The sequence below is a fragment of the Asterias amurensis genome, chromosome 14 (assembly GCF_032118995.1).
Source record: "Asterias amurensis chromosome 14, ASM3211899v1".
NCBI lineage: Eukaryota > Metazoa > Echinodermata > Asteroidea > Forcipulatida > Asteriidae > Asterias > Asterias amurensis.
Window position 1 is genome coordinate 9,125,502 of NC_092661.1, and position 22,148 is coordinate 9,147,649.

A 22,148-nucleotide genomic window follows, 5' to 3' on the forward strand; every position below is an offset into this window, starting at 1 on the left:
CACCGCGCGACTGTCTCCTGTATACAATGGTTACCATGGTTCATGACCTTTGTACTTCGACAACGGAGCATAACATAACAGCCTCAGACCTAGCGAGAGGGCGCACTTCCCTAAATACTTTCTTGTTTTGATTTTGCGCTCGGTTGACAGCTAGCAGACAGCAAGAAAAAATGTTGCTGTAATTTATTTAAAAGAAAGCAATACTACCCTTATAAACTGGTCGCTGGATCACAATGGTAAGTATCCAAACCACTCCATAACCTTTGGCCGGCCCCGCAGGCCCAGCTATTGGAATTGGATGCAAACATTATAATAACATAAGAACCGATTTTTTAAAACCTGTTTATTCACATTCCACTCAATGACTCATCAAACACATATATTATTAGTGACAAAAGCTTTATTTTGAAAAAATACCACTTCCAGGTGACTTTAATGATTCTTCAACGCTCTATCTAATCTTATAATAAGTTATAATAAATATCTCTTTACTAGCTAGAGCCAAACGAGAAGGAAGAAGACAATGAAGAAACTCCAGTTTTAGATGTGTGAGGAAAACCCTAGCCTAGACTCTGGTTTTCTTCCCACATCTACATTTTAGACTAAAACTGAAAAGGCTAGAGAACTATTCCAGGGAAAACCCACACAGCAAATGAAGCCAAGGAAGAGCCCGAGGAGAGATTGGCCGATTGGAAACGCAATCTATTTTAAATCAGTGCTGGGCAGCACAATGTATTTTGCTTGTGCTTGACAAGAATTGTGAATCCTATAGCTAGGCAGTGGCCGCCCAGCACCGCCACCGTGGCTACAGCCCCTTTTAGGGCACTTCTGATTGACTTTTTGTTACTTTATCTTCATTCACCAGGGAAATGCAGATTCCGTTCTCTCACCAGAGAAGATTGCAGAGCTTGAGAAATCCACACATTGTACGTAAGATAAAAAAAAGTGATTTTGACATTTTGTAATCATGGTCACTCGGTTTGTTACACTCACTGCAGTTCTAATGTTAGTTGCGATAACGTAACCCTCCTGCTGACGGCGTAGTCGGCAGGAGGGTTAAGTTATCACAACTATTCTAATGTGTGTGAGTGTGATTTTCAATGATCAAGGTTGACATCCATCAAGTGAACTGTTAACTTTTCTTTGTTTATTGTTATTTGGATTCTCTAATGGAATGGAAATAAAGGTCTTGAAATGAAGTGAATGATACGCTTGACCCAATTTAATGGTACTGCTTACCTACATGTAGTAATTCTTTACTTACAGACTCACAAACTTTCGGTAAGCAGTGCCAATGTTATTATAAAGAGATTTAAGAGCTCATCCAAGAATAAAGTTCTCAAACTTTTTCTTTATTCTGACTATGATATAAAAGGCCTGCCGTCGGTTTCACAAAGAGTTAGGACTCATCTTATCTCAAATTAGGACAAGTAACTCGTCCTAACTTAGGATTAAGTGCTACAGTGCAGGGTTGGGACTCGTCCTAAGTCCTAAGATTAGTTTTAATTTAGGAAGAGTTTAGTGAAATCGACGGCTGGAATTATGGAGGCCACAGAGATGGCCTTTGTTGTCCCTGCCTGGTCTTGGTCTTGGTACCCCTTCAAAAGTTGTCCAAAGACTTAAAGGTTTTCAATGGAAGAGTCCTTTGCTTATTATATTAATGGCCTCGCTCTGTCAAAGATGAAATTCAAGCCCTGGTATAATTCTCTAATATTTAGAAAGCCTACCCTCGGGGGGGTTACAATTTTAATCCAATACCGTAACCTTAACATACAACATTTTTAATTTTTCATTCTGCTATTATTAACTTATGACGAACAACATCTTTTGTTAAATGTTGTTGATCTTTTGCTTGGTGGTCTAGTTGTTAAGACACTACTCAAGAACTGCAAAGGTGATGGGTTCAAATCCCAGTCATAATGTCTGTGATTTTTTCCCACAGAACTCAGGAAAATACTGGGTATAAAATGCTATTAACACACATCAGTGTAAGGGTAAAACCAAATTAATACAAGATCCTTTGTTTGTCCACCTATTAAATTCAAAAATTGTCAGATAACGCCAAGGAAATCAAGCACATTGTATCGCACTACGCACAGTTTGACCAGTCCACAAATGGGGAGGATGGGATTCCACTGGAGAAACTTTCTGAGATTCCAGAACTTTGCGGCTGCCCGTTCTACGAGAGGATCGCATACGCTTACATAGATCGGCCAACGATGAGACTCAAGGCAGAAGCATTTCTCAAGATGTTTTCTCTCCTCAGCTCTCGAGCGTCGGTGGAGGAGAAAAGCAAGGGTGAGTGTTGAGTAACTGTTCCCACTGAGCTTGCAATGAGCCATTTGCGAGTTAGGTTTACATAATGTCTGGTACAATGACTTGCTTAGTCACTTCCGCGTTCCGCTTTCATTTGAATTCCTCAGACTATAGAAACAGTTGCTATGCTAAATGGTTCGGGCAAGCCTTTGTATAGCAACCTCCAGATGAGCAAACCCTGGTACCATTGTGCCGTACACATCCATTCAGAATTGTGTATGGGTGTTCACCATCTCTTCTGCAACTATGCAAAAGCCTGCCCCGAATCATGTGACATAGAAACTGTCTCTGCCAAAGTCTGGGATATTCTTAATTAAGAGCCAAAGTTGCAAAGAAATATGATTATGTCTGCTGCCGCCAGCGTCTCAAAAGTCTCCTATTGCAACTTGTGACTTGGCATCGGAACAATGACAAATAAACATCTGTATGCTTTATTCTCTCGGTTACCAGCTCTCTTCAACTCCCTAGACTGCAGTCATGATGGTACCCTGGGCTTTGATGAGCTGTTCCGATTTTACAAATCTGTCCTGAGCCCGACGTTTGATGACGATTACATCATCGATCTAGTCGTCCGCATTCTTCAACGATCAGAACTCCAGGAGCAGCACAGGGTATCATATCAAGATTTCCAGAAGGTACATTTGACTATGATTGTCACCTCGTACATATTCATGAGTTATTTGTATATCAAATTTGCATCAAATTTGCATATCATTTTAGTTGGTTTCTCGTACCAGTCCTATATATTTATATTATGGTTTGTTGTTTCACCCTGTCAGAACAAATGTAGTCCTCTTCTAGTGTCGCACAATACAATCGTGGCCACTGGGTTTTGGCACTAGAACAAGGTTGGGTACATTTACAATAGATAAAAAGGAAATTAATTATGCAATACATGTAAAGAAGAAAAATGAATATTCATACTGAAACTTCAAATACCCAATTTTCTATGACACACCCCATGATCTACATTGATTTGTGATTTGCTTCCCCCCCCCTCCCCTCCACCCCAACAGCTGATTTCATCGGAAGAGATAAAAGAGAAGATGACTGTTGACCTGCAACTTGATGTCTGATGAATTATGCATGTCAGGAGGAGGACCATCTGATAAATCATGCGATTCGGACGGACCATCTGATGAATTATGCATACAAAAGGACCATCTGATGAACTATGCATGAAAATAGGACTATTTGATGAATTATGCATGTCATCTGATGAATTATTCATGTCAAAAGGACCATCTGATGAATTATATGCATATCGGAGGAACAATCTCTGATGAATTGTGCATGAAAGAGGACCATCTAGCGGTCTATGCTTGTCGGACAGACCATCTGATGAATTATGCATGATTGTCATATGGACTGTCTGCATACTTGAAAATCTGAGGACTTCTAGGGAGTCATTCCGTCTGATGGATCATGCAGACCTCATATTTGTATCTTGTTAATTATTTACACTATATTACAACTGATAGATTATACATGATTATTCATGATTTAAATTTGGAAACTTTTGTACATTGTAGAACACATAAAATGAATGATTCATAAAGACATGAATTATTCATGTATAATTCAATGGGCTTTCCTCAAACCTCGGCTTGGGCTCCGACTTAGGTTCTAGGCTCCATCTGCTGATGTTTCGAACCACCACACTGCGTGCAATCCAACAATGCAAGTTTAAAATAAGGCCAAGCTGTGTTTCCACCGCGCATGAGCACGCAGTGCCTAGCTGGAGCCAAAGCTGAGGTTTGAGAATAGCCCATGATTCAACTTGGGAAACTTTTGTACATGTACATGTCATATACATTGTAGATTGGCGAGTTATTCATAAATGATTTATGATTAAACTTTTGAAACAGGTGTTCATTGTAGAATGATATGAATAATACATGTAGACATGAATTATTCATGAATGATTCATGGTGCACTGAAAACTGATACCAATCAAAATGCCTTTAGCTATTCAAAGAAAATTAATTCAAATATATATAAACTTTTTGGAAAAGTTACCTTTACTGAGACTTGTGCAATATTTTTGCTATGAAAATGAGGAAGTGTAAATAATGTACACAAGTGAATAACAAAAACTGTTAAAGACACTGGACACTTTTAGTAATTGTCAAAGACCAGTCATTCTCACTTGGTGTATCTCAACATATGCACAAAAAAAGAAATCTGTTAGAATTTGAACTCAATTGGTTGTCGAAGTTGCAAGATAATAATGGAAGAAATTACACCCTTGTCAAACGAAGTTGTAAGGTTTCAGATGCTTGATTTCGGGACCTCAAAATCAAGGTCTCGAAATCAAATTCAAATAAGTGGAAAACTACGATACTTCACAGGGAGCTGTTTGTTTTATACTATCAATAGTTCTCCATTGCTTGTTAGTAAGTTTTTATGCCAACAATTATTTGAAGTAATAACCAATAGTGTCCAGTGCATTTAAAGCTAGGGCTCTATAAGGTTATGTTCATTTTTGTGATGCACTCATTTTCCAATAGATAGAGTCCTCATAAATTACATTACAAGTGACAAACCTAATTTCACAAGGACTTACGACGGGTATCTATCAGGAAAAATAAGTGCATCACAAACCGAATTTGTCTAAGGAGCCCCTCTTTAGTCAAGATATACACACTTATTTTCTTTTTTTATACTACATGTATAATGTTTTGCATATAATATATCTTCTTAGACTACCCTTGATTATGTAAATATTATTAACAAGGGATTGTCATTCTGTGGTTAAGCAATGTTGTCGTCTAATAAACTGCCCTAATTTGGCAAAATTGTACCATACATGTACAACCGTATGTACCGTATGACTGCAATCTGTTTTGTTTTGGATCTTGAGTTACACAAAGAAGTCATACAGCTACTGCATCATTGGTTGACGTTTTGTCCTAACCTCAAATTGGCGCTCAGCATTAGTAAAACCTCTGAAGGCTAAGACTGTCAGAACCCCTGCTTTAGTGGATAGGGGAGGGGGAATTTCCTCAGACATAAGCCCATCCTCTTTATCAAGATGGCCCTCCAGGGCTAGGCTCCGCCCACGTATCAAGAGGAAATGATGGCAGGAATGTGGAAGTCATTTGGGGCAGGAAATTTGAGTTTGAGCTTTGCTTGCTTAGTCATGTACGTGTATGGTGCATAGAGGGTTGCATGTGAAAGCTAGTGGGGTTGGTGGTTTAAGTACAAGTACATTAAATATATGGGGGTAAAACAAACTTTTGAGGATATTGGGGAATCATAAGTTGACCACAAAGAGCAACCATGTCAATTTTTGGCAGACCAACTTGTCTATATTTTCTATAGATAGTTCATGGTTGACGCCATCTTGGCAACCCGACTTGGGTTTTGGCTGTGATCTGAATGTGTTCACCATATCTCAAAATGGCCTTTAGATTGCAATTGAAACACAAAAACCAGACTAAAATTTAAAAAGGATGTGGCCAACCATTGAATAAATAGTTAATGAAAAATGTACTATTGTGCACTTCTTGCTGTTTACTTCTATTGCCTTGTGCATAATATGAGCCAGAGAAGGCAAAACACATGAAATACACTCGACGTGAGTGCAGAACTCCATGCTTCTGTATGCGCTGATTCTTTGCTTATGGAAAGCAGAACCATGAAATTAGGCCTGTATTACATGTAAAGTGGAAAGAATATCGTGCCTTGTATGGTAGCACCTTCAAAGGTGATACAGCATAATATCCCATCTGATGGACGAAGCAATTATGATCAAGTATCTTGCTCAAAGATAGACTTGTGGACAAGACGTTAAATGTCTATCGCTGTGATAGTGTTCAGACACTCCGCGACACTGGCGATATTCTCGTGTGACTGCTGGCCCCACGCAAGACTACTGCTCTCGCCCAGTGCAGTCTCAATTTACATAGTCCGCAACCAGCAGCTTCGCGCGTGAGCAGTGATCTTGCGAAAAGCAGTATTCAAACACGAAAACCTGAATCATTATTAGCCACCACCACAACTCGGCAATGTCACCGCAACATTATTAACGACTTGTCCGCAAGTCTAGCTCAAAGACCAGGTTACCATAAAAATAATAAAACCCATTTTACTTGGTATAACATTTTGAATCGTCTTTATTTGTAACAGTCTTTAGTAATACATGAATTATATACAAAGTAAGGAGTGATTTCAAAATGACCAGGGACAAAATTAAACTACCAGACACTGAACTCTCACGACATTTACCTATTAATAGCACCAAAAATAAGGAAACACAAAGTCATTTCAAAATGGCCCACCATCATAACTGCAAAGAGGGCTTCCAGACCACAAAACCCCACTTCCATACTTAGCAGCATATGAGTCTAAACAGATCTGGCAGAAGACCAGTCACAACAAAATACACTTTGCTTTACATTTTGTTTGGTGACCTGTTTCTGTCCAGCAAAACTTGCTGAGCAGATTTGTATACTTAGCAGCTGTATGATATAACGCCAAGTTGTGTACAGTTCAATTGAGGACCTGTGGTGCCCTATTCATTCACATTATAATGGCCAAGATAAGAAGATTACTACATCCAAGTTGATTAAAGGCTGATTGAATCTGAAATTTGTACCATCACTGACGTTTACTAGAGTAATGTCATTACAATGTTACAATGTAACTAGACTTTAACAGTACTCCTGATAAACATCTCCCATCTAAGTACAATCGATTTTGAGGAAACTAACAATAGACGGATCCACGTCAGGAAAGTGTCTATCAAACAGGGTAGAACGTCTGCCCTCAAAAAACATGATGCAGCACTTCAAATTAGCCATTCACGAGTCGGATTTTTATACTGTCTGGAACAATGACTTGCTTAGTCACAAGTTACCACTTTCAGTTTGAACTCCTCAGAGACAATTGCTATGTTTTCCGGCAGGCTTTTGTACAAAAACCCGCAGATGGGCAAACCCTGGTACCATTGTGCCATGCACTTACTTATTCACAATTATGAATGTAAACTTGTACACGGTAATTTGACTGCATAAAACACTTTGACATTATTATGTGAATTAGTTGTTCTACATTGTACCTTCCCAACATAAGAGCTCCCTGCACCAACATGGAATGACTTTGTGCTACAACATTCAAAATCATAATTAAAACGTAACCAATCAATCACTGTTCAGTTCTTCTACCTAGGACGGCACGAATCTAGCTAATCACATGGAGTGAGAAATCGTTTAAAAACAACAAAAGAAAGGTAAAATAATAATCTGGAGTAAAACGACGGAAACTAAAAATTAAAGTTATCGACAGAAAAGAAAGAAATTGCTGTACAATATATACAATGTTTAAACATGTTAACTTAGATTTAAGATAACTGAAAGTGAGAGAATAATATCTATAATCACTGATTTGTCTCCCGACCCTCCCTTAACAACATTTTTATTTGGGAAAATTTATCGAGAACGGCTAAGGTGTGATTTTGTATTTTCATGGTCGTGTCAATCAAATGAGGTTGAATTTTACTATTAGCCGAAAATTTCAAAATGGCCGCTGAAATTTGTACCAACTTTTAAAAGCTTAAAAGTTGTAATCATATTGTATAAACCTTTGGAAAATAAAGATCTATGTCAATTCAGTCACATTTAATCATTACAACATATGATAAATATGCAAAAATAGCGGGCATATAGTTTTCATTTCTTCTTGATTTTTTTTCAAGTTTGGTTTTGTTCTTGATGTTGTTGTTGCTTTTTAATTTCTCTGACATAAATGGAATAAAACTCCCAATTCAAACATTTTCTCTAACATAAAAAAGAAGATTAATTATAACATTTTGGTGTAACATAAGTGAGGTTCAAATAAATATGACTAATAGATGATTAAAATATCATGGGTTTTTAGCAAATTAACCGTGAATTTACTATTATACAAACAACAACAAAAATAACTTTGCTCCAATAATGTCAAACGTTATTATTAGATAATCCAATGAGTGTTCTTCCTTAAAAAAATAATAAAAAATAATCCCCAAAACAAACAAAGACGAAGGCGAAAATATGGGGGGGAAAAGCGCCTGGTGTGTCACGCAGACAGTAGAAATAGAATGCATCTCAAAAATATTAGCAAAATTTTAGTCCATTTTAGGCTGTCATTTTCTTGGGCTCCAGCTTCGTCAACCTGGGCCAAAATTCTTCGAGCTGCTTAAAAGCACACAAAGTAGCTAAGGACAACATAAGTACGCTTACCAGAATATTAGGTTACCAGCTAAAATACCATGGCACATGTACAATGATGTGTGTGGTACCCTGCATGGTTTTGCTTAGCAGAATATTGCTAAGAAAAATTCTGTTTTAAGCAGCTCTATGAAATTACGCTCCCTTTGACGCCTCGAAAAGAAAGCACACATTTTCTTAACAATTCAAGGAGCCCAAAAGACCAAGACTTTGACCTTTGACCCCTGTCACCAATGACCCCTGTCACCAATGACCCCTGTCACCAATGACCCCCGTCACCAATGACCCCCGTCACCAATGACCCCCGTCACCAATGACCCCCGTCACCAATGACCCCCGACACCAATGACCCCCGTCACCAATGACCCCCCGTCACCAATGACCCCCGTCACCAATGACCCCCGTCACCAATGACCCCCGTCACCAATGACCCCCGTCACCAATGACCCCCGTCACCAATGACCCCCGTCACCAATGACCCCCGTCACCAATGACCCCCGTCACCATGACCCCCGTCACCAATGACCCCTGGTCACCAATGACCCCTGGTCACCAATGACCCCTGCCATCAATGACCCCTGCATCATAAATGACCATCACTCTAAATGATACAGCAGATAACCCTACAAATATACTAGTAAAGGATTTTTATATTAAGCTTGTCGGTACACATCTATTAGCTTTTAAACTCCTTGAGGTAATGGCATGTTTTAGTGCATTGTAGTACCAGCAACTCTACGCAGAGGATTTTTTTTACATTTTTAGAAATTTTGGTTTTGTTGCTCATCCCTTGATAATCAAGGGAAATAGAAAGGAAATATAAATCTTACATAAATAACAAGTTTTAGATCTTAAACAGTCGACGTTTACATCCAGTTGACCCAAAGTTTTGGTTGACGCTATTATGTAATTTAGAGAAGTAATCAATTTGTTTTTTTCATTATATATTTACATATGAACGCAACTGCCTCCATCTGTAATAAGAACAGACTTGTAATGTTTTTATCCATTTATTTAATTATTTTTTTTATGAGGAAGAGAATGCTGGGATGATTTTGAAGGGATGCGGTAACCTAAGGGTACGATGGATGTACATGTAGTCTTCGGCTCCACAGCTGAGGCAGGTGTTGATACCTTGTGCGGAGGCTACACGCTGCTTCAAATTCACGAGCTTAAGAAACGTCTGTGGGTGGAATCAAATCATGGAATTAGACAATAACAATCATAAGTAATATTAAATAATATTTACAAAGCGCTGGACACACACAGTATCTCTGAATAAACACAAATTACAAAAACTTTGCTTAGCATAAAAGCAAATGAGTTTTTAATATTGTATCACACAACTATACCTGTATAAAAAAAAAACACCCGATCATCAGACCTGGGCCCAATTTCAAAGCGCTGCTTAACTGTAAGAAAATTTGCGTGCTTAATGTAGCAGAAAAAATTGCTTAAGCCTTAGCGTATTTCACAGGTTAGCAGACAAATTGGGCGCCCATATTGCGTGTTTACCGTGGATTTGCATTGTGACTTCATTTATTTTCGTGCGGTAAGCACCGGAAGGTTAGCATGCCTTTTCGTTTGCTTACGGTTAGCAGCGCTATGAAATAGAAATTGCACAGTAAGCAAAAAATCGGCCGCTAAGCAGCTCTATGCCATTGGGCCTAGTTCATGAGCCTACTGGGTCGATGCTTTTATCAGTGGCCTTGGGTCTGTGGTCCAGCCAATATTTCTGACCACCAACAGGATGTACATTGTACTTCCCAAAAGGTGTCATCCTGTAGTGTCAATGACCATCTTTTGTCTTATATCTCTGTTAATTGACACTTTATAGGCCTTCTTTATTTCAGGTACACTGTAACAAAAGTCAGGTTACTAGCCAAAGTACTAGCCATAATTGCTGTAATGTCAATAGCAATATTGGATTTACTCAAATGATGCTATTTTGTTTCCCACTTCAACATACCGTTATCAGTGTGGCGAGGCTCTTTGGATCATGAGCAATGGTTGAATTTTAATTTAATCTACAATGTAATCAAAATGTTTTTGTGCTCTTTTTAATGTTTTTCTGTCATAAATTTGTTGCCTGTGTGTTTGTAATTTTGATATGTCATTCTTTTTTTTGTAATATAGGCCTATGTAATATTTTTAATGACTATTTTTGTGAACTGTACATTTCGGCTTTAAGCTGCTGTATTGCAGTGTTTTAATTAACCATTAATAATAAAGTACCGTGTCACAATGTACTACATCATCTGTGACCAGATAGAGCATGCATGTCATCAATATTGCTTTAGCACCACAAACATGTACATAAGAACATTATATTCGGCTCGAGCAGTTCTATGAAATTAGGTCCTGCGCCGAATTTTGTAAAGCTGTTTTAAAAGCAGAGAATTACGCTTAACACATTTCTTGGCTATACGCAATAAATTGAACGGGGTACCAGTCGCAGCAATGTTAACCAAACCTCAAGTGTTATCCTGGGTGGTAACTTATTTTTGCTAAGCAAAAGTTTATTTGTGCTAAGCAAGTTTTGGGGCTTACAGGCTTTATGAAATTGGGTCCTGGTTGACCAAAAAGGTCTCAACCTTTGGACTATGTTGTTTTCATCAAGACAAGCTCAGCAACTGAGGTGAAGAACCTTTAATGGGATGCTTTAGTCATAACGACAAATGGTATAATATCCCTTGCGACATGAAACAAACACAGCTCAACCACTCCTTTAAGAGCGGATGCTGCAAGTAGCGCAGACAGCCTGAAACATTTAGAAGGCTGTGAATAGAGAGTGGTAGTACACCTCCAGGGAGTGTGGGACGGATTGTATAATTTGCGTTATGGGGAGCCGTGGGATCATAGGAAGGTAGTCGAGGATGCTTAGTCATTTTCTAAAACCACCCCAAAATTCATTAATCCCATTTTGATGAGAGGTTGGTGAGCAAAAAATTAGCTAGTTTAAGACCCCCCCCCAAAAAAAAAAAAAAAATTATAATAATAATAAATAAATAAACTTACAGCTTGCCGTTGAGTCTTTGAAACGTCGATGAATCTGGTCTTGGTTGAACTTAACAAAGGCATCATATTGTTCTGAAATGATAGTGATAAACAAATTCAAAAAGTTAGATACATTTTACACTCACTCTGCTGCTTTGCAGGCCTAGAACATCGCTCTTGAAGGGCCACAACAATTCTCCTCTGGTAAGGGGTACTTCTACGAGGAAAATGTAAATTTGTATTGAAACCTTGCAAAGGTTTACACAGTGGGTTAAATTCGAGGCCTGATTTGTCATTTATAGACTGTGTACAGTTTTGCACAGACTTGAGCGACTGAATTCTTGTGATGTGTTGAAGTACATGTTAACGGGGTTCTCCCCAGGATTTTTCAAAACTGTTTTTGAAGTTTGGCCACGAAGGACATTAAATTGAAACAAGGTATACAGAATGTGTTCTGATTCTGGTTTTATATGCCCTACATCAATGTGTACTCTGGAGCATTGTTAACGGTTTTTGTCTTGATGGTTTTTTCGGTGAAATAACAATGTACATGTACATAATACATCTATAGGCTCAATTCACACGTATTAGCCAGATACGCTAGCCAAGTGCATTTACATGTAAAGGGAGAACACTGCCTGTATGCAACTTCTTCACTGCATTGAAATTGGTTAAATTTATTGTCCAATAGACTTGACCGAGGCCATTAAATTAAACATGCATACAATTTCATGGTATGTGTTTCTCACTGTCATGACGGCTCATCATGAAATTTAGTGGTTTAGAAGTGGTCGGACTGGCTAGTTTAAACACTTAGACAGTGTGCAAGTTATTCTGTAAAAACCACTGCCTGCATAAGTGGAGACCATTAAATTTATGGTCTCAATTTCAACAAAACACAGCAAGTGACAGAAGAAAAAAAAACCTTTTTGGGGGCCTAAATAAAATAAAATAAAAAGTGGCTCAAAGACACTTAAGGCCCGGTCACACTGGCCTCGATAACGAGAATGAAAACGAGACGACAACAAAGCACTCCCTCAATTGGTGAAATAAGCGTGCGCGTATTCTGTGCGGAGCAATTCAACCAACAGATTGCGTTCTCTTTGCGTCGTTATCATTGTCGTTTCGTTATTGCTGCAGTGTGACTGGCCATTAACTATCCCCTCCATCTTGCACCATGGTGTGGACTATGGACCCTAGAATACACTGTAAATGTAGCATAAAGAAAGGTTGATCTTGCACTGCCTGGCAATAGTTTGGCTTTAAAAAATTAAAAAAATACCCCCAAAAACGGAACTCCCATCCCCCCCCCCCCCAATCCAACTCAACGTAACCATGACTGGCACGTCAATCCCGTATTGATTTAGAATGAATCTTCTCGGCCTGCGTGTCTGCAAGTCCATCCTGTGCTCTTTGCTGTAGAGATGACAGGATTTCCTTCTACGCAGTTTCACTGATTGAAAAGCCAGACTAGAGGGGAGGGGGGGGGGGGGGGGTGGTGGAGGCCTGATACTTCACGGAGGCAACAAAAAATTGCCTCCAGTGCCCCATGTCGGATGCCTTGGTGCCCTTGAAATGCTCCAGTACAAATTAACAATTTACTCATATAGGGTGCTCTTTACTGAGAAGAAAATGCCTTTGTGCCCTTGCCCTTTCAAAAACGAAGCATACAGGAACAGGCCTGCATTAGCCATAAATAGTAATTTTTTTGTCAAAGACCAATATTCTTAGATGGTGTATCCCATTAATTGATTAAATATGCATATCAGCCATTCCATGGTATTTGCGCTTCATAGTAAAAAAATTAAAATGGTTATCAGTGAAGTTTTTACATTTATTTTGAAACAAGAACACCTAGTGCTTCTATTTCTAAAAAGACTTTATAAAAATATTCTTTATTGTTTTTGTGACAGCCTTGGGAGTAAAGGGTAAAAAGTGTACACTGAAGTCTGAAAAATCCTTGAAATTCAGGTTTTGAAAAAAAAATCATGAAACAATAGGTGTTCAGATTTAATCATTATGTATAAACAACAAAGAGTCATTAGTAAGGACAGCCAAAATTAAATATACCTTTTTGAACTATTGACTTTTGAAAAATGGGAGTTAATTTTTACCCTCGTTTTACTGTCACGCGAGTCACAAAAAAAATGATTATAGTATTTTTTCTGTTATAGACCCTCAACATTTTTTTTCTGCTCTCTCATAATAGTGGTCTTTTCAAAGGGTCTTTCAAGAATTCATTAGGTTTTTTTTACCTAGGCATTCTACTTTTAAAAAAAAACACCCTCGAGTTTGTCACGCGAGTCACGGCAAATGCACTTAATGCACATGGTTGGCAAAAGCTACTAAAGTATTCTAGGGATGATGTCTACATGGAATGTTAAAAAAGCACCCCAGCCCACTGGAACATACTACTATGCCTCTGAATTTATAAATTTATGTTAGAAAAAGGAATTATTACAGTGTACAATTACGACTTGGCACACTGTCAGCAGATCATGTTGAACTACATGTACCATGTGTACACTGCATACTGCACTGTACAATGTATTCACATCTGCATAATTTAAATAATACAAGGAATGATAAACTTAAAACAAGAACGAACAAAAATATTTGATGAAACTGGGTATTTTAAGACAGTATTCTTAAGTTAGATTTGGAGAGGGGCATCAATAAAGAAATTACTTAACAGATGTACATGTACTCAGCCTAACACAGTCTAATGCCATTAGAACTTGACACCAAAATTGGTTGTTTCTTATCAACCTACTCTGCCAAGCGTAGTGAGAAAAAAGTCCTTCCCCCAATCAAAAAACAATATGATAATTTCTAGTAAGGGCTCTCTCTATGAGTTTGAGTGGTTCTGAAAAGAACTGGTGGTTTCACAACTCTACTTTTCGACCAGACAGTGTTGTTGAACCACCAATTCTTTTCAGAACCGTCCCAACATTACCATGTTTAAGTCAAATCCTCTTCAGATTCTTAATTTTCCTTTAAATGTTGCTTCAGGTGTTTCTTCCTTTGATGAAAAGATTCAATTTCAAGTTCTAAGTGTTCTGAATGAAATAAATTGTTCTTGTTATGCAGTATCCTGTTTAGCTATTGTATATTTTCTCACTTGTCACGCGAGTCACAAACTTCTGTCACGCGAGTCACGTTGCATTTAACAAATTTTCAATTTTTTAAAAACTTTTTATTTTGTACTTTTCATTGTAAAGTATTGTGCTTCTCTTGTACTTAAAAAAAAAGTGATCCGGGACTAAAAAGTTTCTATGAGTTCTCACGAATGGGCAACGGCATACAGGGATACAAGACCTTTCATTTTTTGGCAGTCACGCGAGTCACATTTTTGGAACACCTATAAAAACATGATACCTACACAATTTGTGTTCGTTTTTTATTTTTTATTATAGGGCTCTTTACTAAGTTTATATAAATTGAGTTACATGAGAGCCACGTTTTATATTTTGGAGTATAGATCTTTCAAAAGTTGAAAAACCAGCGAGATTGTCACGCGAGTCACAATGGAATGGCTGATACAATAAAAATTCTGTGAAATTTTGACTCAATTTGAGTGAGAAATTACCTCTTTCTCAAAAACTATATCACTTCAGAATGTTTTGTACTTTCAACAGCTCTCCATTGCTTGTTACCAAGTAAGTTTTTCAGCTAACAATAGTTTTGGGGAAATACCAGTAGTGTCAAGTGCCTTTGTGCAGCTTTGTTAAATTTGGGCAAAGTTAAAAACCTTATAGTACAAAGCAATACAGTATAGCCTGCAATCCCTCAGAGTGTAAACACCCGAACGAAATGTCAGTTATTTTTGCTGACCCATGGCTAGTTGATAATATCCGAAGGAAATTTCACTCAATAGGATCTCAATGACACATGGGAACCAGTCATGCCGTGTTTAAAGATGCACCTATTTATGGTGAACCAGTTCAAACAACTTCTAAAAGTCTGGTGATGCTCACGTACATGTACAATGAGGTTACATGAATACTTCAAGGCCTGATACATGTACTTCACAGAGTAAATAAAGGCGATTACCTCCGTGCCCCCTGGTCATTGCCTCGGTGCCCAAGAAATGCTCCAGTAGAAATTAACAATTTCCTAATAGGGTACACGATAATGTACTTGGTTCTTTTATGTGTATTTAGTGTCAAGAAGGACTCAAACCCACACTCTGCTGATCAATAACACTAGAGACTGACCCTGACATGCCACTAACAAAGAACTTTACAAAGGAAGAAACACCTTACAAGAATGAAGTACACCATGTCGCCTGTATATTATTGTAATACTTTTCGGAGATGTTAATGTTATATTTCGATGTATTTTTGTATAAATGGTAACTTTTTATAATTTTTATATAACATATTTTTAGACACGCAAAGCCAAAACGAATTTCACTGTACAAATATTTGTTTTTTACAAGTGACGACAAAACACTATTCTATTCTATAAAAATAAATTTAAAAATGAAAGGATTCATTTAAACTATGACTTTTTTGTTTTACCGCGGAAGCCCTTTAAAAGGTGTTTAACAACCAACAATTACAATGCACCCAGGGAAATTATCCTGTGGATATCCTAAGGAATGACAAGATCAAATCGAGGAAGGAAAACTCAATTGATTGAACTTGGAGGTGGGTACAACATAGCAGTGGGGTTATTAGGTTAGGTTAGGTTTTATGATCGAAACTAAAACAAGGTCCAAGAGAGGAAGAATTTGTCAAAAACTTGGTCACAGACTGTATTATCTTTCAAGGCAGCAGGCCTGGAATTTTTGAAAGGGTGAGGCCATTTTCATTACAAATGCAAATGGCACTTCCATTGGATAATCTTAAAGTCTACTGGGAACTTTCGAAGGGGCACCAAGGCTAAGACCAGGGGCAATGAAGGCTATGGTCTATGTAGCCTGCGTGTAATTCCAGGCCTGGGGCAGGTCTAAAGTTACATTGATTCAAATGAGTTCAGCAGTCTCAAGTTTCGTCCCCACATTTATTACTCTTTTGAATATTCTATATTGTACCGAGCAAGTTTTTATGCTTACACGCTTTATGAAATTGGGCCCAGGTAATGGTCTAGCAGTCGAAGATAAAGGAAAACGACTCTTAGGACATTACACTGTGATTCAGCCTTGCACTACAGCTTAGCTTCAGGGGGTACTCAGAAACCAGCTTGTTAATATCCCCCCCCCCCCAAACAGGTGTATTCAGTGGAAAGTTAGTGCACCTGAGGTGCTGAATGATCTTGTGGTTTCTCCAATCCTTATGTGGATTAACTTTATGAGTTGTCCCCCTCCCTAGACACGATAGAGGGGGTAACAAGCAGGGGTCGACAGACGACTCAAGTTATCTACATGAAGATGGCTACTTTGCATTACATTTTGTCCATTTATCAAAATACGACTCAAAAGATTGTAAATCTTAACTGAGACATAGAGATCACTTGCACAAGAATCTTTCTTGATTTAAATATAAAATGTGCATGTTTTCATGTTAATGTGCAAATAAATTAAAAACCTGGCAGGGCTTGTCTGTAACTATTTCAGTGACTGGCCAGCACTGCAGGACAAAGTAGTATGGTAAACGCGCAACATGGCCGCCCAATTCTTCTGCTAACCTGTGAAATACGCTTGCACCAGTAGCAAATTTTTCTGCTATAGTAAGTACGGAAATTTGCTTCCCGCTAGGCAGCACTATGAAATTGGGCCCAGCTCTTAAGACCAGCATGCATCTCACTCCACACCCAACGCGGGCGTGCCGAGCATTTGAGATAAGGTCTAAGGAGGACTGCTGGTTGGTGCTTACCTGCTAGTTTACTGGACAAGACTTTGTCGTACTCTTCTCGTATCCGAGCCTCCTGTTCCTTCAGCATCCTCTCACAGATTATAATAACCTGTTTCAGTGTGAACATGGGCTGCTCCCTGCTGCCGTGGATCATGCCCATGGCGCTGCCCCCTGCTGCTGCTGACGTACTGGGTGTCCCGCAGCCCTGGAAATGCTGACCTGATGGGAACGAGGTTTGGTGGATCATGTCGGATACTTGAGAGTCCGAATCGTTAATGTCGCTACCGCCGGCTGATTCTGTGAAGGAGTCCTCGAGATGCCGTCTTCTCTTCATTCTTTTCCATTCTAAACATATGTTGGCTGCGAGTTGTCCTAAAATTTAAACAATAAAAACATTTAATTATATCAATTTTGACTCTAAGTTTGAATTCAGTTAATTAAACTATTTATATTTTTAATATGTTATTTTTTTCAGGGGGGGATAATTCAAAAACATATTCTACACTACTGCCTGATAAAACAAACAAGTTAACATGCGTTACAATTGCAAATCAATATTTAGAAATATATTTTACAATATTTTAATACAGTTTAGGCCTAGTTGAACATTAAGTTACAAAAAAGTGCAACACATGAAAATAATATAAGCATCACCAATAAATTGTGTTAGAATAACAGTTGTACAAACACAAAAAATACATATGTACAACCAGGTATTGGAAGGAAGCAATATGATTAATTACAATTTAAAACAACCATTGCAAAATTATATCACTATCACTCAGCAAAGTATATTTAACGACAGGAAAGAATGCACAGTCCAACTTCCACTTTAAATTTTCACGATTGCAAAAATCTATTCTAAGCTTAAGAATAGTGCCAATGAACTTGGGCCAAACTTTTTTTTTCACCCTGCCATTGTCAATGTCAGCAGAAATTTTTGTTCATAAATACCCCAGACAGTTTCTCTACTCCTATTGGTGGAGAGCGCGTCACGTGGGGGTATTTAAACGGTTGATAATGACCAGTGTTTATAACCGGCTGGCTTTGGCATATCAGGCGCGTAAGATTCATAGCTTTTAGTAACAGCGCGTTATCTACTTCCAAGCGCATTGTGAGTACTTGCAGTACTGAAATGCGCTATATAAGCATTTCTTCTTCTTATTATTAAGCGCGCGCGCGTAATTCTAAACGCGCACGGGTACACACCACCAATCGCACACAACCCACGCGCAACAGACTCTTCACAAAGTTTTTAAAAAAAATATTTCAAACCTCGAATTTTCTACTTTCAAAGTGTCTGTAATTGTATTTTTTTTAACGATTTTAACAAAAGGGCATTTATAAATGGGAATAAAATAGTGACTCGTTCTTAAACGTTTAAAACCTTGCAGGGTCGTTGCCGTGCGCAAGTCGGCTCGGGCCTTTACCACATGGCAATTCGACCTTGCTCGCCTTTAACGGCCGTGTAAGAACTCGTTGCTACCCTTTTATTCCCTTATTTCATTATGATCATTATTGTTCATAACCGCTGTTTACAAACAATGGCACTGTCCACTGACCATCGAGGAAGGACCACTGATGTCCTACCACCAGGGCTAAACTCATGCCCCTGCTAGTGCTAATACTAGCAACATTTAAAATGTATTGGATCAAATACAAAATATGTGATGTCTAACTCTAACATTGTATTAACAACATTAGTATTGAAAGGATTTTTTATATGGAAAACTTGCTTACTTTTTGCCTTTGGGGTTATCACAAAAGGAAAAAAGGTGTGAATCTGCTTTCTTTTAAGAAGAAACAAAACTACTAAAAAAAATAAGTTGGGTGCAATTATAAATTCACATTCAATATTTTTTTGAGTTCATCACCTTAACAAAAATGCATTCATTGTTCAACCGGGGGGGGGGGGGAACCACCAGAGACAGTTGGTTTCTTTCTCCTACGTTCCCGTAAAAAGATCAAAATGCTTGCCTTTTTGTAATCAGATATGTGAAATGGAGTAAACATGTAAGTGTGACTGTGAGAAAATATAATAGTAATACACAATTCCAAACAATAACGTGAAGAATGATGAGAGCTGATTACTTTTTCTGTCTGAACATAGAGTAAGGACGGTCTGAACAGCTGATTATGTCCACAAAGGCAAACGACCTCTCTGCCTGACGAAGAAAATGGCTGTCGACGAAGAATTTTTAAACTTACCTGGAGACATTCTCGGGGCTACTGGAGAAAACGCCGACGGTTGACGACACGACGACGACATTGTCGATGATGTAGGTGTGGATGGGGACAAAAGGGGTGTACATCTTCGTCTTTTCGGTGAAGCACCGGGGCTGTGAAGTGGATCGAAATCTAGAGTCCGTTTCAATGTTGCGCAAGCCATTTTTAAAAACCGGTCGTTTATCTGAACGATTGTAGTCACTTTCGCCGGCTTTTACCAGATTATTCAAAAACGAAATTATCTGGAAGCCGGGAAAGCCTTTTTAGTGGTTTTCCTCTGTTGCTGTGATGTAAAAGCTCAACTGATATGCTGTTTGTGAAAGTAGATGATTCCCGATGAAATTCTTCTCCAGAATTTTGATCTCGTCTTCAAAAATGGGCGACGTCGAACTATCACATACGAACACTACATACACATACTGCGCACACACACACACACACGACGGACGTACGACGTATAGGAGTAATGTACACAGATTCGATTATGTACGTTTTAATCATAGAGCCTCGATTTCAAAACAATAATGAAAACAAAACTTACTGGTTTGTATCAAGAGCGGGCGCTGTTTAAAGAATTCTGTAATGGTCCAACTTTTCTATGTTTACATACACGGTAGGTTATTAATTTCACATCAAAATTAAGAAGGCAAGCATATTAGATTGGGTTTACAGTTTCCGATTCACATCTTTTATTTGTATAAAATTCGGATTCTCTGATGGAGATAATGTTGACACTAGTGAGTGCATTTCAGGTTTGGGGAGCGAAACGATGCATGAGATAAGAAGCTCCAGCAGTGACAGAGTTTGGTTCCACTATGAGGCGTATACTAGGCCTATTATGGAACGGGCCCAATAATTTCACAACATTCCAAAAGTCAGTAAAACGTGCTAAGCACGGAATATAGTATTGCTGAACAGAAACAGGTAACCAGCCAAAATTACTTTAAGTTTACATTGTTGTGGTGCTCCACTCATTTCAAGCAAATTTTCTACAGTGAAATTGGGCTCAGGTGCAAAGCTAAGCGAATGCTTGAACCAGCGTCCATCTGGCCGATGGGGAGGCAGGCAAGATGATTAATTAATAACCAAGTTTCTACATCTTCCCGTTTATCAAACCAAAAGCGTTTCAAGTCAAAATCTCATGAGCTCGTTTGACAATCTCATTGTGGTGAAAATCATCATAATTATTATTTTTTGCTCATCACGGACCCAAATTGCAGAATAGGCTAGATGCTCAGCACACAAAGCCGCCAAGAAGCCCCGAATTATTCTTATACCAGTGTACCCTGCAATGTTGACGCATTAGATGGCTCAAATAATTTCACAAGGAGGTCATAAGATGAGTTTTCAATACACAGGCTAGTGTGTTGGAGAAAGTCCACAACCCTAAACGCCCAGTTTACATCATCTGTGTAATAGAAGAAGCAGGCGTATATTGGGCATAAAGAGGATCCAGCCACAACGAAATATTATTGTACTTTACAGAAAAAGGTTGCCAGCCCAAAACACCATCCCACTATCCCACGTCTTAGTTTTGTTAAACAACCAACTCTATGAAGTTTGGCCATTTACATAATATTAAAGCAAGGTTCGATGATCTCCTCTGCTGGAGATCAATGGAAATGTTATATCCAATTCACACGTTTTGCAAGGTTCTCACAGCCTTCTCATTATGCTGCCATGCTGCAAGATTGGCCTGCATGCTTATCTAGCTTTTGTGCTTATAGCTTTATACAACCTGGGCCCTGTGGCAACATAATGTAAAGTACCATAATTATTTCGTTCTTTTGTGCTTTTGGACCCTGACCAAGTTTTATAAAGACCCTAAGCACACAAACTAAGCACAGAAAGGTGCTGCTCAACTGAAACATGTTACAAGCCAAAATAACGTTAAGTTAAAATCACCTGGAAATATAATTTTTTTTCTTTAAAACATAAGAGTATATGCTTACGAACAATAAAACAATTTTTTTAGTAATTGTTTGTCACGATTTATATGTTTAAAAAATATATAAAGTTGTTTGGGGGCTGACTCCGCCTACCCCTTTTGTGACGTCAATCGAGGCAGACTTTGCCGGCAATGCGTATAGTAAACACACGTGCAAAGTACATGTACGTCCAAGTCGTGAGTTGGTACATTTCAAAAAGTGTTTTTCTGCATTCAGCAGCAATACACCTGGTCGGCATTGCCGGAATTTTTTTTTTTTTTTTTTTGGAAACGTACAAACTCACGATTGGTCCGTACATGTACTTTGCAATTGTGTTTACTCTACGCATTACAGGCAAAGTCTGCCTCGATTGACGTCACGAACAGCGCCCTCTCGGGTCGGGGTCTACTCTTAAATTTGTAAATAACATAAGAACTGATTGTTTAAAACCTTAGTTAACTGTTTATTCACATTCCACTCATCAAAACACATATATTAGTGACAAAAGCTTTATTTTGAAAAAATACCACTTCCAGGTGACTTTAACATTGTTGCAGCCGGTGCCCCACTCCTTTTTATTTATTTATTCGCTGAGGCATATTTTCTGCTTAAAGGCAGTGGACACTATGGTAATTTTTAGCATAAAACCTTTCTTGGTGACGAGTAATGGG

The 22,148-nt window shown here is 38.4% G+C and overlaps 2 protein-coding genes across 2 annotated transcripts; one reads left to right on the forward strand and one right to left on the reverse strand.

Annotated features, from left to right (window-relative positions):
• Positions 1 to 138: 138 nt before the first annotated feature.
• LOC139946824 (calcineurin subunit B-like) lies at positions 139 to 6,138 on the forward strand. Its single transcript, XM_071944537.1, has 5 exons — positions 139 to 236; positions 866 to 926; positions 2,056 to 2,298; positions 2,767 to 2,951; positions 3,333 to 6,138. The coding sequence occupies exons 1-5, from the start codon at positions 234 to 236 to the stop codon at positions 3,390 to 3,392; spliced, it is 552 nt and encodes a 183-aa protein (XP_071800638.1). The 5' UTR covers positions 139 to 233; the 3' UTR covers positions 3,393 to 6,138.
• Positions 6,139 to 6,416: 278 nt separating this feature from the next.
• LOC139946823 (akirin-2-like) lies at positions 6,417 to 20,039 on the reverse strand. Its single transcript, XM_071944536.1, has 4 exons — positions 19,532 to 20,039; positions 17,345 to 17,695; positions 11,547 to 11,618; positions 6,417 to 9,711 (listed from the first exon to the last, which is right to left on the reverse strand). The coding sequence occupies exons 1-4, from the start codon at positions 19,710 to 19,712 to the stop codon at positions 9,701 to 9,703; spliced, it is 615 nt and encodes a 204-aa protein (XP_071800637.1). The 5' UTR covers positions 19,713 to 20,039; the 3' UTR covers positions 6,417 to 9,700.
• Positions 20,040 to 22,148: the final 2,109 nt, after the last annotated feature.